Genomic DNA, 18,218 nt, shown 5'->3' on the forward strand with positions numbered 1-18,218 from the left:
TGACCAAACTCATAGCTATTTCTTTAGAACTCCATTTTTTCTATGAGTTGAGTACAAGAAACCGCCCATTTACCGATTTGAACTACCCAATAAAGTGGTCAGAAATTGGCAATTTAGCCAATTTCACTCAAATTAAAAAAGATGCCAATTTCAAAATAGGGTCCAGAATAAACAATGTAGACATTCTTGGCACTAAAATAACATATCCTCTGTTCATTAGTCACGTCTCTAGGCCCCTCACATTACTATTGCTTTCTATTTTGATTTTTTATTCATACAAAAAAATACAAAATTTACTGTTGTGCAGACTACTGCATTATTGTAAAAATGGTATAAATAATGTCAATGCACAAGTGAAAGAATATTAGACTCCCCAGTTGAAGTGTACTGGATGAGTGGTATGATTTGTTTACTCCTGAACATTGGTAAAAATCGAATATTTCCGCTACTTTGAGCTCAATTTCAAGGTCATTTTCATCGTGAAAGTAATCAAAATCATCTCTATTTCTGTAATATGTTTTCCATTTTATCACCTGAGACCATGAAAACGAGAATACAACGATAAATACTATATGAAAATACACCTCAAAGTTGGTGTTTTAATCCAGAAAAACGGTCAGTTTTTTTTCTCATTACGCACTGCATGTTGCAGGATTTTTTTTGTGGTGCACACTGACCACACAGACCCATTCTCTCACATGTGGGCCTACCAGCTTTCTCCTGCTTGATTTGAAGCTGCTAGAATTTATGCGTATAAATACGTCAGGAACGGGTGCGTAAGACGTATTTATATGACCGAAACAGTCAAAGGGTTAAATAAGTCTTTCATTTGATAAGGTACAAAACAGTGTTTTCACAACCCTGAATTGATTCTTGAGGGAGATTATGACTTTTCATTACAACATCATCAATGAGTTGTTGCTGTTGTTCCATGGTATAAGTTATTCAACAGCCTATGTTTGTTTGGTGTTAAGAATGACAAAATTTTCCTTCAATTTGTCTGAAAACTTTTGATTATTGTACAGTGCAGTATATAATTTCATCATGGTTTGTTGACTTTATTTCAGATGAATTGTCTTATTCATGCAACTTTTCTTTGTGTGGCAAAACTTGCCCAAAGATTTTTCATTTCTTCCTTTTGACTTTTGATTACTGATTCTTGTCTCTTGATTTTTTTACATTTTTTTTCCTGTCTATTGTAAATGATTATCTGATCATGTTGAAAATCCGGCATCTTTGGTATGGGTTTTAGTTGCCAGATCTTGAGTTTTGTTATTCCCTTACCTTTATTCAGTCATATTGCTTGAATGTTGGGATTCATATTGCTTGAATGTTGGGATTGGAGATTGAATGACGATCTGATTTCACCAGACGAGCCTGGGCCAGGGCTGGTCTCTGGGAATAGAAAAACTCTTGGAACTCATCCAAGGTACAGTATATGGTAGCATCACAGTAATAGTGTATGTTGTGGTGGCATCTGCCTTGGCAGGGGTATCCTTATTTCTGTAATAACTATTGGTTGGTCTACTACTGGGTTAAGAATGTTTGAAGTTTTCCCATCCCCTGCTGCTGTTTTTGGTATGGGTGTATCATTCTTTTTGTATAGCTGGGGTTTGAAAATTAAGGGGTTTGCAGAAATGTGTGTACTTGTGTGATGCCCTACTCTGCTTTGATGTTTATGTTTTATTACTTACATATTACTTGTCTGTTTGTTGAGACAAGTCTAAGTAGCCTGGCGTTACACCACTGTAAATGTGCTATGTAAACACATTAAAATTGTTGTATATGTCACACTTGTTTATTTTTTATATACACTTGCATTTCTTGCTTAGCTTTAGAGATATGTTCCTCAAATAAGTATATTTAAGCAAACTTGTGTTATCCAAAACCACTTTTCTCATGGACTCCCATTATATAATCAGAGTTGCATTCATGGAAGAAACATTTCCAGTAAACTTTACTTTTGATAATAAAACTTTAGTATGGAAGAACCACATATGCACCAGTGGTGTGTTTACAAGGAATGAACAGCATAGCTTAACCCACCCATAATGTGGTGGTAGTGTTTGAGTAGTTTGTAGTGGTGAAGGGTCTCTTTGGAAAAGGTGCTATTCTCTCCACAGGATGCATACCTAGGAATCCAGCATTTATTTTGACATAAATGGTGAACAGATTTTCACTTGTCTGAATTTACCAACACATGATCAGTCACATAGAATGAATTGTAGAATGTGATAAATTGACTTTGAGTAGTTTTACTTGCTGTTTTGATTTTGTAATATGACAGGGAATCGGTCATCAGAATAGCAAGTTGATAATGTTAGTGTAAATTTGATAATGTTAGAAAAGGTAAATGTTTAAAATGCTGAATAAGCAAATGGTTGTAATGTTTTGTAAATTAAACTAAACAAACAATGTTTGTTTGGTTCTTGGCATGTTGGCATGGCAACATGAAGAAGTGTAGTAGAGTTGGATGGTCCTGGGGGTGGACAGAAAGCTATGGCAATGGCTTCTGGTTTCTTTGCAGTATAAAATAGTCATTCAGGTGTCTAAAATAATGCTTTTCTTATTATTTACCTTTTTTATGAAAATTGGATACAACAGCAGTGTGCTGCTACCATATTTTATATGATAGTTATACAGTAGAAATAAATGCTAACTACATTTTCTTGTCATATTCCGTCACATAGGATGGGCCACATGTATACTGTTGAAATCTGTCAGCCTGAGCTGGGAGACTTTAGTATGGTAATGAGTTTATCATCAAGTATTCAGCTGTGGGAGCCTCAAAGGTTTCGTTTCAGCAAAACTGGAGCTACTTGTACAGTGTTGAACATTGAGACACTTATGCAACATATGGGAATCTTTATTTAGGAAACGTTTTGCCACACAGTGGCTTCATCAGTCCAGTACAAAGTAGAAATGGGTAAAGAGAGTGAGGTAATCAGTCCCTCAGCCTGGAATCGATGTGTTCAGTCCATCACTCTTGTAGGAAGTATAGCATAGGGCCGTAGATGTGGCTTATATACTGTAGTCAGGTGAGGTGAAGCAGGAGGAGGCAGGATCATAGTGGTACCACTATGACCCCGCCGCCTCCTGCTTCACCTCACCTGACTACAGTATATAAGCCACATCTACGGCCCTATGCTGTACTTCCTACAAGAGTGATGGACTGAACACATTGATTCCAGGCTGAGGGACTGATTACCTCGCTCTCCTTACCCATTTCTACTTTGTATTGGACTGATAAAGCCACTGTGTGGTGAAACATTTCCTAAATAAAGATTCCCATATGTTGCATAAGTGTCTCAATCTTCAACTTGTTGGTTTTCAAAACCATTCATTACTTGTACAGTGCTTAGGAATTGCCATCTTCTGGGATGGCCTGTCACCTCCATTCCAGAATGGGGCCAAGAGAAATTGTGTGAGAGAGAGAGAGAGGAAAAAAAGGGAAGGAGGAGTTAGAGAAATTTGGATGACATATTATATTTAACTACTATTTTTTTCAATGAACCGGCCATATCCCACCGAGGCAGGGTGACCTAAAGAGAAAAACGAAAGTTTCTCTTTTATTTAACTACATACATACATACAATATTATCTCTAAGTCCACAGCAGGATTCAGACCTGCACACATTGCATCAAAGTACACAGTACTTTATCCACACAGCCAGACCCTGGTTAAAGTACTGTGTACTTTGATGCAGTGTGTGCAGGTTCGAATCCTGCTGTCGACTGAGAGATGAAGTTCGTAAATAATTTTACCTGTTTGTGAATTGTTAAGCGTACATATATTTATATATATAATAATGCAGTACTAGGTAGTAGGTTGGTAGACAGCAACCACCCAGGGAGGTACTACCGTTCTGCCAAGTGAGTGTAAAACAAAAACCTGTAATTGTTTTACATGATGGTAGGATTGCTGGTGTCTTTTGTCTGTCTCATAAACATGCAAGATTACAGGTACGTCTTGCTACTTCTACTTACACTTAGGTTACACTAAACATACATGTACACATTTATTTATACACACTCATCTGAGTTTTCTTTGATTTTATCTTAGTTCTTGTTCTAATTACTTTTCCTTTTACATATATCCATGGGGAAGTGGAATAAGAATCTTTCCTCCGTAAGCCATGCGTGTTGTAAAAGTCAACTAAAATGCCGGGAACAGTGGGCTAGTAACCCATTTTCCTGTAAAAATTACTAAAAAGAATAAAAAGAAAATTGTCAAAGTGGGAAGTTGAATGTGCGTGAATGTTGTGTGAATGATAAGAAAGAGATGATTGTGGATGTTATGAATGAGAAGAAGCTGGATATCCTGGCTTTAAGTGAAACAAAGCTGAAGGGGGTGGGTGAGTTTCAGTGGAGAGGAATAAATGGGATTAGGTCAGGGGTTTCTAATAGAGTTAGAGCTAAAGGAGGAGTAGCAATAATGTTGAAGGATAAGCTGTGGCAGGAAAAGAGAGACTATAAATGTATTAATTCAAGGATTATGTGGAGTAAAATAAATTTTGGATGTGAGAAGTGGGTATAGTAAGCGTTTATGCACCTGGGGAAGAGAGAAGTATAGAGGAGAGAGAGAGATTTTAGGAAATGTTGAGTAATTGAGTGGGGAGTTTTGAACCAAGTGTGAGAATACTTGTGGTTGGGGATTTTAATGCTAAAGTGGGAAAAAATGTTGTGGAGGGAGTAGTAGGTAAATTTGGGGTGCCAGGGGTAAATGAAAATGGGGAGCCTTTAATTGAGCTATGTGTAGAAAGAGGTTTGGTAATAAGTAATACATATTTTATGAAAAAGAGGATAAATATACAAGGTATGATGTAGCACGTAATGAAAGTAGTTTGTTAGATTATGTATTGGTGGATAAAAGGTTGATGGGTAGGCTCCAGGATGTACACATTTATAGAGGGGCAACTGATATATCGGATCATTATCTAGTTGTAGCTACAGTTAGAGTAAGAGGTAGATGGGATAAGAGGAAAATGGCAACACGTAAGAGGGAGGTGAAAGTGTATAAACTAAGAGAGGAGGAAGTTCGGGTGAAATATAAGCAACTATTGGCAGAAAGGTGGGCTGGTGCAGGTATGAGTAGTGGGGGGGGGGGGGTTGAAGAGGGTTGGAATAGTTTTAAAAATGCAGTATTAGAATGTGGGGCAGAAGTTTGTGGTTATAGGAGGGAGGGTGCAGGAGGAAAGAGGAGTGATTGGTGGAATGATGAAGTAAAGGGTGTGATAAAAGAGAAAAAGTTAGCTAATGAGAGGTATTTACAAAGCAGAAGTGTTATAGGAAGAGTAAGATAAGATAAGATTTCGTTCGGATTTTTAACCCCGGAGGGTTAGCCACCCAGGATAACCCAAGAAAGTCAGTGCGTCATCGAGGACTGTCTAACTTATTTCCATTGGGGTCCTTAATCTTGTCCCCAGGATGCGACCCACACCAGTCGACTAACACCCAGGTACCTATTTGCTGCTAGGTGAACAGGACAATAGGTGTAAGGAAACGTGTCGGAATTTCCACCCGCCGGGAATCGAACCCGGGCCCTCCGTGTGTGAAGCGGGAGTTTTAGCCACCAGACCACCGGGCCGTAGAGTATATGGAGAGTAAAAGAAAGGTGAAGAGAGTGGTGAGAGTGCAAAAGGAGAGCGGATGATAGAGTGGGAGAGGTACTGTCAAGGAATTTTAATGAAAATAAGAAAAAATTTGGAGTGAGTTAAACAAGTTAAGAAAGCCTAGGGAACAAATAGATTTATCAGTTAAAAACAGAGAAGGGGAGTTAGTAGATAGGGAGATGGAGGTTTTGGGTAGATGGCGAGAATATTTTGAGGAACTTTTAAATGTCGACGAAGAAAGGGAGGCGGTAATTTCATGCACTGGCCAGGGAGGTATATCATCTTTTAGGAGTGAAGAAGAGCAGGATGTGAGTGTGGGGGAGGTGCGTGAGGCATTACGTAGAATGAAAGGGGGTAAAGCAGCTGGAACTGACGGGATCATAACAGAAATGTTAAAAGCAGGGGGGGACATAGTGTTGGAGTGGTTGGTATTTTGGTTTAATAAATGTATGAAAGAGGGGAAGGTACCTAGGGATTGGCAGAGAGTGTGTATAGTCCCTTTATATAAAGGAAAGGGGGACAAAAGAGATTGTAAACATTATAGAGGAATAAGTTTACTGAATATACCAGGAAAAGTGTGCGGTAGGGTTATTATTGAAAGAATTAGAGGTAAGACAGAATGTAGAATTGAGGATGAGCAAGGAGGTTTTAGAGTGGGTAGGGGATGTGTAGGTCAAGTGTTTACATTGAAGCATATATGTGAGAAGTATTTAGATAAAGGTATATGATACAGTGGATAGGGGAGCAATGCGGTAGATGTTGCAAGTGTATGGAATAGGATGTAAATTACTAAATGCTGTTAAGAGTTTTTATGAGGATAGTGAGGCTCAGGTTAGGGTGTGTAGAAGAGAGGGAGACTACTTCCCGGTAAAAGTAGGTCTTAGACAGGGATGTGTAATGTCACCATGGTTGTTTAATATATTTATAGATGGAGTTGTAAAAGAAGTAAATGCTAGGGTGTTTGGGAGAGGGGTGGGATTAAATTATGGGGAATTAAATACAAAATGGGAAGTGACACAGTTACTTTTTGCTGATGATACTGTGCTTATGGGAGATTCTAAAGAAAAATTGCAAAGGTTAGTGGACAAATTTGGGAATGTGTGTAAAGGTAGAAAGTTGAAAGTGAACATAGAAAAGAGTAAGGTGATGAGAGTATCAAATGATTTAGATAAAGAAAAATTGGATATCAAATTTGGGAGGAGTAGTATGGAAGAAGTGAATGTTTTCAGATATTTGGGAGTTGACGTGTCAGCGGATGGATTTATGAAGGATGAGGTTAATCATAGAATTGATGAAGGAAAAAAGGTGAGTGGTGCATTGAGGTATATGTGGAGGCAAAAAATGTTATCTACGGAGGCAAAGAAGGGAATGTATGAAAGTATAGTAGCACCAACACTCTTATATGGGTGTGAAGCTTGGGTTGTAAATGCTGCAGCGAGGAGGCGGTTGGAGGCAGTGGAGATGTCCTGTCTAAGGGCAGTGTGTGGTGTAAATATTATGCAGAAAATTCAGAGTGTGGAAATTAGGAGAAGGTGTGGAGTTAATAAAAGTATTAGTCAGAGGGCTGAAGAGGGTTTGTTGAGGTGGTTTGGTCATTTAGAGAGAATGGATCAATGTAGAATGACATGGAGAGCGTATAAATCTGTAGGGGAAGGAAGGCGGGGTAGGGGTCGTCCTCGATAAAGTTGGAGGGAGGGGGTAAAGGAGGTGTTGTGGGCGAGGGGTTTGGACTTCCAGCAAGTGTGCGTGAGCGTGTTAGATAGGAGTGATTGGAGACAAATGGTATTTGGGACCTGACGATCTGTTGGAGTGTGAGCAGGGTAATATTTAGTGAAGGGATTCAGGGAAACCGGTTAATTTATATAACCGGACTTGAGTCCTGGAAATGGGAAGTACAATGCTGCACTCTAAAGGAGGAGTTTGGGATACTGGCAATTTGGAGAGATATGTTGTGTGTTTTTATACGTACATACTTCTAAACTGTTGTATTCTGGGCACCTCTGCAAAAACAGTGATTATGTGTCAGTGAGGTGAAAGTGTTGAATGATGATGAAAGTTTTTTTTCTTTTTGGGGATTTTCTTTCTCTTTGGGTCACCCTGCCTCGGTGGGAGACGGCCAACTTGTTGAAAAAAAAAAAATAATGCAGTGCCAATGTTAGGAGGAGGAGGAGGTATGAAGCAAAGTCAGGAAGAAGAAGTGGAGGAAGAGGAGATATGATGGAGGCAGGCAGGCAGAGGAGGAGATCCAGAAGGAATGAGGCAGGGTAAGGAGGAGGTATGAGGAAGGGAAAAGGAGGTATGAAGCAGGGATATGAGGAACTTCCAGACAGGGAAAGGAGGTTCCAGGGAGGAAAAGGAGGTGATTTGAGACAGAAAGGAGGAGGCAAGAGGTTGGAAAGGAGGAGATATGAGGCTGGTAAAGAAGGATGTATTAGGTTGGGAATGGAGGAGGTATGAAGTTGGGAAAGGAGGTATAAAGCTGGGAAAGGTGGTGGTATGAGTTACGGAAAGGAGGAGGAACAAGGAGAAGCTTGTGATATGGTTAACTTAGATCAAATGAATCAAAAATCATTGAAGCAAGGAGGGCAAGAACACCATTTGACATCATTCATTTGCAAAAGATAACATTAGCTGTACAGTCAGTCACTCCTACTCAGCCATGTCATCCTAGCTGGTGAGTGTATGTGTGTGTGTGTGTGTGTGTGTGTGTGTGTGTGTGTGTGTGTGTGTGTGTGTGTGTGTGTGTGTGTGTGCGTGTGCGTGTGAGTGTGTACATGTGAGTGAGTGCATGTGAGTGCATGTGAGTGAGTGCGTGTGAGTGCGTGTGAGTGCGTGTGAGTGCGTGTGAGTGCGTGTGAGTGCGTGTGAGTGCGTGTGAGTGCGTGTGAGTGCGTGTGTGTGTGTGTGTGTGTGTGTGTGTGTGTGTGTGTGTGTGTGTGCATGCGCATGCATACGTACTCACCTAGTTGTGGTTGCAGGAGTTGAGTCATAGCTCCTTGCCCCGCCTCTTCACTGGCCGCTACTGGGTCACTCTCCCTGAACCATGAGCTTTATCATACCTCTGCTTAAAGCTATGTATGGATCCTGCCTCCACTACATTGCTTCCCAAACTATTCCACTTCCTGACTACTCTTTGACTGAAGAAATACTTCCTAACATCCCTGTGATTCATCTGTCTTCAACTTCCAACTGTGTCCCCTTGTTGCCGTGTCCCATCTCTGGAACATCCTGTCTTTGTCCACCTTGTCAATTCCTCTCAGTATTTTATATGTCGTTATCATGTCCCCCCTATCTCTCCTGTCCTCCAGTGTCGTCAGGTTGATTTCCCTTAACCTTTCCTCGTAGGACATACCTCTTAGCTCTGGGACTAGTCCTATTGCAAACCTTTGCACTTTCTCTAGTGTCTTTATATGCTTGGCTAGGTGTGGGTTCCAAACTGGTGCCGCATACTCCAATATGGGCCTGACGTATACAGTGTACAGGGTCCTGAACGATTCCTTATTAAGATGTCGGAATGCTGTTCTTAGGTTTGCCAGGCGCCCATATGCTGCAGCAGTTATTTGGTTGATGTGCACGTCAGGAGATGTGCCTGGTGTTATACTCACCCCAAGATCTTTTTACTTGAGTGAAGTTTGTAGTCTCTGGTCCCCTAGACTGTACTCCATCTACAGTCTTCTTTGCTCTTCCCCAATCTTCATGACTTTGCACTTGGTGGGGTTGAACTCCAGGAGCCAATTGCTGGACCAGGTCTGCAGCCTGTCCAGATCCCTTTGTAGATCTGCCTGGTCTTCGTCTGAATGAATTCTTCTCATCAACTTCACATCATCTGCAAACAGGGACACTTCGGAGTCTATTCTTTCCGTCATGTCGTTCACAAATACCAGAAACAGCACTTGTCCTAGGACTGACCCCTGTGGGACCCCACTCGTTACAGGTGCCCACTCTGACACCTCGCCACGTAGCATGTCTCGCTACTGTCTTCCTGACAAGTATTCCCTGTTCCATTGTGTGTATGCATGCATGCGTATCCGTATGTGTGCGTGTATGTGAGCATGCATTTATTTGTTTATTCATCCTAGGAGTACAAAGACTTGCCAGACTGGGTAAGTCCCTGAAACCTTTAGTTATCAGGGGCCAGGTTGTCAAGCATATATGGGTTTACTTTTTAATGTATCTGTTAGTCTTTGAATGAATTTACATTGAACCAAATATTGTTAACCAGGGGATAATTATGGTTCAATAAGAACATAAGTGTCCCAGCTTAATAACAAGATTCATTTCTGGAAATCATTTGTAACTAGTGTTTCAAGACTGGAAGTCTGTTTTCCTATTGACATCCACACAATAAGTTTTTGTGTGTTTCTGAACAATATGCCAGATGCAATTTCATGTATTTTTAGCAGTGAAATAAAAAAAAAAGAGTACTCAGATGAGGCCTTGTCTCTTCCCTTTCCTCCCTCCCATTTCCTAACCACCACCTCCCATTTCCTGTGTCATTTCCTACCTCTCTCCTGTCATATCTGACAACATTCTTTCCTTGTGTTCACCACCCCTTCACTGTTGTGATGATGTGGGGAGTATTGTGGTGACAAAAGTAGACAGTGGCAACAGCAAGGCTGCCTCCCATTCCCTCCCTCTCATCGTATGTAATATAACACACCTTGTATATGCTCTCTTTCATCTCACTGTTATGTTTGGGAAGGTAATGGTGAGGGTGTGGTGTGAATAAGCATAGCTGTACGTACATAATATGAATAGTACTTAAAATATCACGCATGTGATGAAAAATAATAAGGGTAATATTTATAATTGAACTTTAACAAAATTGGATTTTTTTTTTAACGAAGTGGCTGTATCCCACTGAGACAGGGTGACTTAAAATTGGAAATATTAAGTCTAAAGTCCTTTACCTATTTCTATCAGACATGAGTCCTCTGTTGATTATGGAGTGGGGAAGAGTGCTAAAAGCAGTTTCATAGGAGAGGGTAATTATAGATTAGGGAAAAGAGACAGAGGGTGCTAGTGTCATCCACCCAACCCCTTAGTCCTTTTCCTTCCCTCAGGCTACTTTTTTCCTCTCCTCCCACTACTGATGCTTACTAGATGTGGGTAGCTGCTGACAAATGTATAGATAATAAATTACCTCTTTTTTACTAATCTCTTTTGAACAAACGTGTGGTTAGTGTGAGTAGGGCCTGCCTAGCATGGGCCGGTGAGCCTATTGACCTACTACAGTGTTCTCTATTTGTGTGATGGTTAGGTGTAAGTAGATCCTGCCTAGCATGAGCCAGTAGTCTTGTTGTAAATGGTAGGGTGATACTGACAAACTGTGGAAAAGGATACTTGTGTTCAGTTCAGGACATTTATTAAAGAAAATGTTTTGTCACCAGAGGTTTTATCTGTAGTAATACAGAGTAAGCTAAACAGGTTAATATATAGTAGATAATGCCAGTGACCTGAATAGCTACCAACTCTTCCTCTTCAATCAGAGGCTTGATGCAGAAACACAAGAAAAAACCTTTAACCAGCACAGGAGTATACATAACTCCATGTGGTGGATGCAACAAGAAGTACGTGGGAGAAACTATGTCATTAAGTATCAGACTTCGGAAACACAGGAACACCTGCAGATGAGTTGACTAAAACAATGCCTGTGTGCAACACAAATAAATCTTTCTTCATCTTTCAACGTACCAGCCGTATCCCACTGAGGTGGGGTGGTCCAAAAGGAAAAACGTAAGTTTCTCCTTTTACATTTAGTAATATATGCAGGAGAAGGGGTTACTAGCCCCTTGCTCCTGGCATTTTAGTCGCCTCTTACAACACGCATGGCTTATGGAGAAAGAATTCTGTTCCACTTCCCCATGGAGGTAAGAGGAAATAAACAAGAACAAGAACTAGTAAGAAAATAGAAGAAAACCCAGAGGGGTGTGTATATACTATATGCTTGTACATGTATGTGTAGTGTGACCTAAGTGTAAGTAGAAGTAGCAAGACGTACCTGAAACCTTGCATGTTCATGAGACAGAAAAAAAAGACACCAGCAATCCTACCATCGTGTAAAACAATTACAGGCTCCTGTTTACACAAATAAATGTGAGCACTTAATGAAGTTTAAAACAACACAACTTGTCATTTGTGAAAACAACCAACAGAGGTGAAAGTTGCTGGAAGCTGCCTTAATTGCTTCAACTGATACTATCCTGCAAAGGTCTGGAAGCTTCAGTGTTTCCAGACTTTTGATTAAAAGATTGTTATCCATATTAGGATCCGCCATCATGTGAACATGGAAAAACTACACAGCAGATGTACTAGTCCATGCTAGACAGGTCTTGCTGAGATCCAACCCCTCTATAAATAACAAAAAAGGCACAATACCGTGACTGGAACGATACACAACCCGTATATAGAAGAGAGGAGATTACAACGATGTTTCGGTCACACTAACGAAAAGGAGAGCGGGAAGGGTATATATAGGCAGGAGGTAGTAGTGGAGGTGGAAGAAGTAGTAGTGGGGATGTAGTAAGAGGAGGAGGAGCCAGTCATATAGAAAGAGGAGCACTGCAAGGGAGCTAGGTGCCCACAGAGAGTAGGAGCAAAAACACTGAGGAAGGGGGGGAATAAATAAATGAATAAAAAGAAGGAACAGATACACAGGGCAGAAGAAAGAACCCAAAGGAGAAAAAGCAAAGAGGAAAGGGGAAGAGGGAGAAGAAGAAAAAAAGGAGGAATCAGGTTAGGTCACGGGTGTTCTGAAGTTTGAAGTATTTTACAATGTAGTGGGATAGGAAGGCATCTACAGAGATGAAGCCAGGACTAAGATTCATATAATGAAAGTTGTGTATTAGGGAGAATTCAACCAGATGGCGACTGTTAGAGTTGGAAGTAGGGAAGACAGTTTTAGCAGAAGACCAGTCAATGGGATGGCTGTGATCTCTGATGTGACAGAAGAGAGCAGTGTTAGTGTTGGCAAGCTTAACACTACTTTTGTGCTCCCTAAGTTTGTCAGAAAGAGATCGGCCAGTTTCTCCAAAGCATTGAAGAGGACAGGAGGAACAAGAAATAGAGTAGACACCAGGAGCATCTGTAGAGGGAGGAGAGGTATGAATGAGATTAGTGCGAAGAGTGTTAGTCTGGCGGAATGTAAGTTTGATGTCTAAGGAACAGAGAGAGTTGTTGAGATTAGAAAGACGGGAAATGTAGGGAAGGCAGAGGAGAGAAGAGTTCCCAGGAGTAGAGAGTTTGGGAGAGAAGAAATTACATTTAGCACGTGAGAAGGCAGGGTCTATGAAATGGGAAGGGTAGCCAAGACGAGAAAATGAGTTATGAAGAGTGGAAATTTCTGATTGAAGGAACTGAGGATCATAAATGCAGAGAGCATGGAGATAGAGGGAGATAAGAACACTTCTTTCGACTTTGTAAATGGTTCAAATCGGACCGAAACATCGTCGTAATCTTCTCTCTTCTATGTGCTGGTTATTTGTGTATCCAACCCCTCTCACTTATATATATGTCCAACATGTTTTCTGCAATTTGACATACCTTTTGCTCTTCAAGGTCACCTGCACTGTCTACTATATGCTAACATGTTTTAGCTTACTCTGTATTAGGACTGAAGAAGCCACTTGTGGCAAAACATTTCCTTCAATAAATGTCCTGAACTGTACACAAGTGTCCCTTTCCACACATGAGCCAGTAGCCCTACTGCAGTGCTCTATATTTATGTAATTGTTAGGTGTGGGTAGGACCTGCTTAGTAGGATCCAGTAGACATATTGCAGTGTTCTATACTTAAGTAATGGTTGTATGTTAGTAGGATCTGCCTAGCATGAGCAGGTAGGTCTATTGCAATCCTCCTTTATTCTTATGCTTGTCAATTGTTTTGGCTAACTTTGTATTTCTCCTTTTTTGCCACTAATATTGTGAATTTTTTTTCTGTTACATTTTCTGTACATTTTTTCAAGGTTTGCTTGAATATATTTTGCCTCAGAACCCTTTCATTGCTCTGATCCCTGATATAAAAAGTGCTGACAGTATCATGATTTAAAAAAAAAATCTTTTGAATTAGTAGAGAATCTTTTTCTGAAGGTAATGACTAAAAATATAATAATTTATGGAAAAATGTTCAGAATTCTGCAGGCACTAAGTTAGAAGTCTGGGTGCAATTTACGCATCATTGATTTTGCTGAATCCAATCATATTCTTAGCTATTTCGTTAGTATGCCTTCTGCTCTGTTGATTGAGCATTCAACTATTGGAACTACCCTATAAAGTGCACAAAATATGGTTTTTTGGCCAATTTTGCACAATATTTTAAAAAATTCAAACTTAAAAGCAGTAGTCCAATATAGACACTGTGTGCATTACAACTACTAAAGGAACTTATCCTTTTTTCATTAATCATGTCCCTAGGTCTCTCCTATATTACACTTGCCCTTCATTTTGAATCTCTCCCCAAAAAAAATAAATAGAAAAGTCAAAGGTTTACCCTATTTCTTGGATAATAAAATATAACCAAGAATGATTGGTCATGGTTTAGGGCAAGGGTCAGCAACCTTGTTCTGCCTAGGGGGCCAGAGCCCATGTCTGAGTGGATGGCTTGCCACACCTATCGCCATAGTTAACAAATAGAGCTGTTGGAGTGCGAACAGGGTAATATTTTGTGAAGGGATTCAGGGAAACCGGTTAGCCGGACTTGATTCCTGGAAATGGGAAGTACAATGCCTGCACTTTAACCCGTAAACGGTCCAAACGTATATATACGTTTTTTCAACATTTGAAAGTATGTAAAAAAAGTAGATCTTTTTGTTTTTTTACATTTGAAAATGTGTAAAAAAAACTTTGATCTACTTTCGTTTTTCCTTTTGGGCCACCCTGCCTCGGTGGGATATGGCCGGTGTGTTGAAAGAAAGAAGAAGAATGTAAAAAAAACGTAGATCTACTTTTGTAGCACTACACGTGTGAACGTAGATCTGCTTGGACCGTTTACGGGTTAAAGGAGGGTTTTGGGATATTGGCAGTTTGGAGGGAATTCTAAACTGAGTGCCTCTGCAAAGACAGTGATTATGTATGAGTGAGGTGAAAGTGTTGAATGATGATGAAAGTATTTTCTTTCTGGGAATTTTCTTTTTTTTTTGGGTCACCCTGCCTCAGTGGGAGATGACCAATGTGTTAAAAAAAATGATAATACGTACTAAACTTTGACATATATTTAACATCATTTGAGCTATGGCCCCATTGGCTGGATCTGGCCTGCGGGCCATAGGTTGCTGACCCCTGGTTTAGGGCATCCCAATAATTGAAGCAGGCCTAGTAAAACAAAACAGAGAGAGGGAGGGGCCTTACCCTGTCAGTAATGACCATTTGTCAGTGTACATGGTTACCCCTTGTGATGTCATTTGATGGTTAGCCTCGTGATTCATGGACTTGTGGCACTTACAGTCCCTGGTAATGGGCAGCTCTGTTTAAGCAGACACGACCCAGGTCAGTCACTGCTAGTTACACTCGTATCCTGTTCTCAGTGAAGATCTGCAGAGCATGATAAATGTATATCCAAGATTCCTCCACATCTGACACCCTTCCTCAGAAAGATCATCAAAAATCAAATGTTTCTACTATGTACTTTGAGCCCTGTGTCAAGCTGACTGAAATTATCTCTGTTTCAGTAGTATGTCTTCCATTCTGTCAGCTGATATTAAGAAACAGACAATAAAATCATAAAATTCACCCTAGAAAAACCTCAGAGATTTGCTTTGTCCATCATGCACCATGTGGGGCTGAATTTTTTTTTATACTTTGCATACTCGTTGCACAGATCCAAAATTTACTGATAACAGCATATTTGAGGGCACTGTGCTTAAAATGTAGGTCTACAGAGGAAATTGGACAAGTATCTTCACCAGGTGCCAGATCAACCAGGCTGTGATGGATATGTGGGGCAGCGGGCCTCCATCAGCAACAGCCTGGTTGACCAAGCAAGCACCAGACGAGCCGGGCCCATGGGTGGGCTCTGGGAATAGTTAAACTCTCAAAACTCTTCAAAGGTATATCAAAAGTATAAAGGTACATGAGTGGCACTGACATCAGTAATGTAGATTTATGTATGAGACACTGAAAGCATTGAAGTCCCTCAAGAATAAGGGTAGACTTATACATGAGATATGAAAAAATAAAGGATTTTTTGACAGAGTCAAGGTCCGACTGATACGGTAGATGGAATTCGGTATAAAGTACAATGGACCCCCGCTTAACGATCACCTCCCAATGCGACCAATTATGTAAGTGTATTTATGTAAGTGTGTTTGTATGTGTATGTTTGGGGGTCTGAAATGGACTAATCTACTTCACAATATTCCTTATGGGAACAAATTCAGTCAGTACTGGCACCTGAACATACTTCTGGAATGAAAAAATATCGTTAACCAGGGGTCCACTGTATTAGCTGGTTCCTACTAAACTAATTCAATTCAAATTCTAAATTCAAAAATTTATTTCCACATGGTACATTGTTTGTACAGAAATGGGTGACACTTGATTATGCATGCAGAAAGCCTATGGTTATGCAAAGCATTTCAGGAAAACTTAGGCCTAGCTTAAGACTACAATGGCAGTGAACATTACATGTGTGTATAGAAGGACACGAGTCATGATTACAGGAATATGTAACAAATGTATATATAAGTAGACAGAGTATATCATTATACATGATTATAAGGAAAAAACTGAGTTGTTTTTTGCATGAGATGGCATTCATTTCAAAACTCGAGTTTTAGGAGCAGTGACTAATCAGGTAACAGCCTTATAGTATTCTAGTTTCTAAAAAAAAAAAAAAAAAAAAAAATTTACCCGAACAAGATACAGCTAAATCAGAGGCAGTAGGAATTGCTGAATTCAAGTATCATGAGACATTGTTTGTTAATTGAAACTTTTTACATTGGTATTAAATAATGAACAAACAAAACATAAACAAGCAGACAGACTATTTCTATAAGTTGAATTATGGTTACAAGTAAATAAGAATAAATGGTTTTAATATATGTATGTATCTGTGGTTGAAAGAATTTTTTTTTAGTATACATGTAAATACTTCTCCATGGGGAAGTGGAACAGAATTCTTCCTCCGTAAGCCATGCGTGTCGTAAGAGGTGACTAAAATGCCGGGAGCAAGGGGCTAATAACCCCTTCTGTATATATTACTAAATTTAAAAGGAGAAACATTCGTTTTTCCTTTTGGGCCACCCCACCTCAGTGGGATACGGCTGGTGCGTTGAAAGAAAGAAGAAAGATGTAAATACTTGTTTGGATCACATTAGGGAATGGGGTGCTTTTTTGCAGTAGCCTTGAAACTGTTGGGGGATAGAGAGGCTCTGGAGTTTTCAGGTTGGGAGTTTCAGATTTTGGGTCCTTTTATGTGCATTGAGCTTCTACTAAGATTATGCTTGACACTGGAAATATTGTATAAATTTTTGTGTTTAGTGTTATTCTTATGAGTTCTGTTGCAGCTATCAAAAAAACATCTCATGTCAGGATTAATATTAGAATTTATTGATTTGCATATGTAGTATGTACAGTAGTATGAGTGAATATCATGTATATTAAGTAGGTTTAGGCCTTTGAAGATTGAGGAATGTTTTGTCTGGCAGTAGATTAAGTGATCATTCATACTGCCACTTAACAAATTTGTTGAGTTAATCAAGGTGATTTGCTGTTATGGATCCCCAGGCACAAATAGCATAGGTGAGGTAGGGATAGATTAGAGAGTAGTATAATGCAAGAAGCTGGATATCTTGAGCATTACCTTTAAGACTTCTTACTATCGTATTATTTTGCCTTCATACCTTGTGTGTTAGAAATTTTGTCATGCTTTACTCAATATCAAAAGTAATATTGTTCAGGAATTAAGTGTTATTTCTTGATTATTATCAGGATCCTCACTTTTGGGGAGAAGCTACAGATGCTGCAGCACTACAGTCTAGTGAATGGGTAAAATGGCAGCCCCTGACAGATTTCAACGAATCCTCGTTCTATAATATGTGTCTTCCACAGTTTACTGCTAGAGAATTATTAGATAAATGAAGAAATGTTAATTATAAAATGAATGTTCATTGTAGATTTGAAATATTTTACGAATTTCAATTCCTCTTATGCTCTTCTGCATTTATTGCTTTCATTAAATATGCCAAGTTATTTGAAACAATAAAAATAAATATAGTTAAATAGTACATATAATGCATTGTCTGTTATATAAGATGGAGGGGAAGTCCAAAATTTACCTTTCATTTAATGGAGTCAATTTAAAATGTTAGTAAGGAAAAGGGCTTTTTTAATGTTCGAACAGCTATTTTGCATCTTAATTTTGGAATCCTATTGTGGAGGTAGGTGGTGCAGTAAATAACAAAACATAAACATGTAAAGTATTCCAAGTTAGCAATCATTCTGTTGTCCCACAGTCCTTCTACTTATTAACACACTAATTTATGATACATTACCCTTGTACAGCAATTTGTCGTCTGTAAGGGAGGCAATCAGTGGTGTTACTGGTGCTGATATCAAGTTGATGTACACTGCCACCACTTTCCACAGTATCTCATTACATGTCACCCTCCAC

At 39.6% G+C, this 18,218-nt stretch overlaps 1 protein-coding gene across 2 annotated transcripts in view; it reads left to right on the forward strand.

Annotated features, from left to right (window-relative positions):
- The window catches only part of LOC128703153 (ufm1-specific protease 1), a 33,047-nt gene extending 15,234 nt beyond the window's left edge, over positions 1-17,813 (forward strand). For both annotated transcript variants that reach the window (XM_053797721.2, XM_053797720.2), the window contains exon 5: positions 17,537-17,813. In XM_053797721.2, coding sequence (XP_053653696.1) covers positions 17,537-17,686 — 150 coding nt within the window. In that variant the 3' untranslated portion in view covers positions 17,687-17,813. The remainder of the gene's footprint in view (positions 1-17,536) is intronic.
- The last annotated feature ends 405 nt before the right edge of the window (positions 17,814-18,218 follow it).

This window comes from Cherax quadricarinatus, chromosome 85 (assembly GCF_038502225.1).
Source record: "Cherax quadricarinatus isolate ZL_2023a chromosome 85, ASM3850222v1, whole genome shotgun sequence".
Taxonomy (NCBI): domain Eukaryota; kingdom Metazoa; phylum Arthropoda; class Malacostraca; order Decapoda; family Parastacidae; genus Cherax; species Cherax quadricarinatus.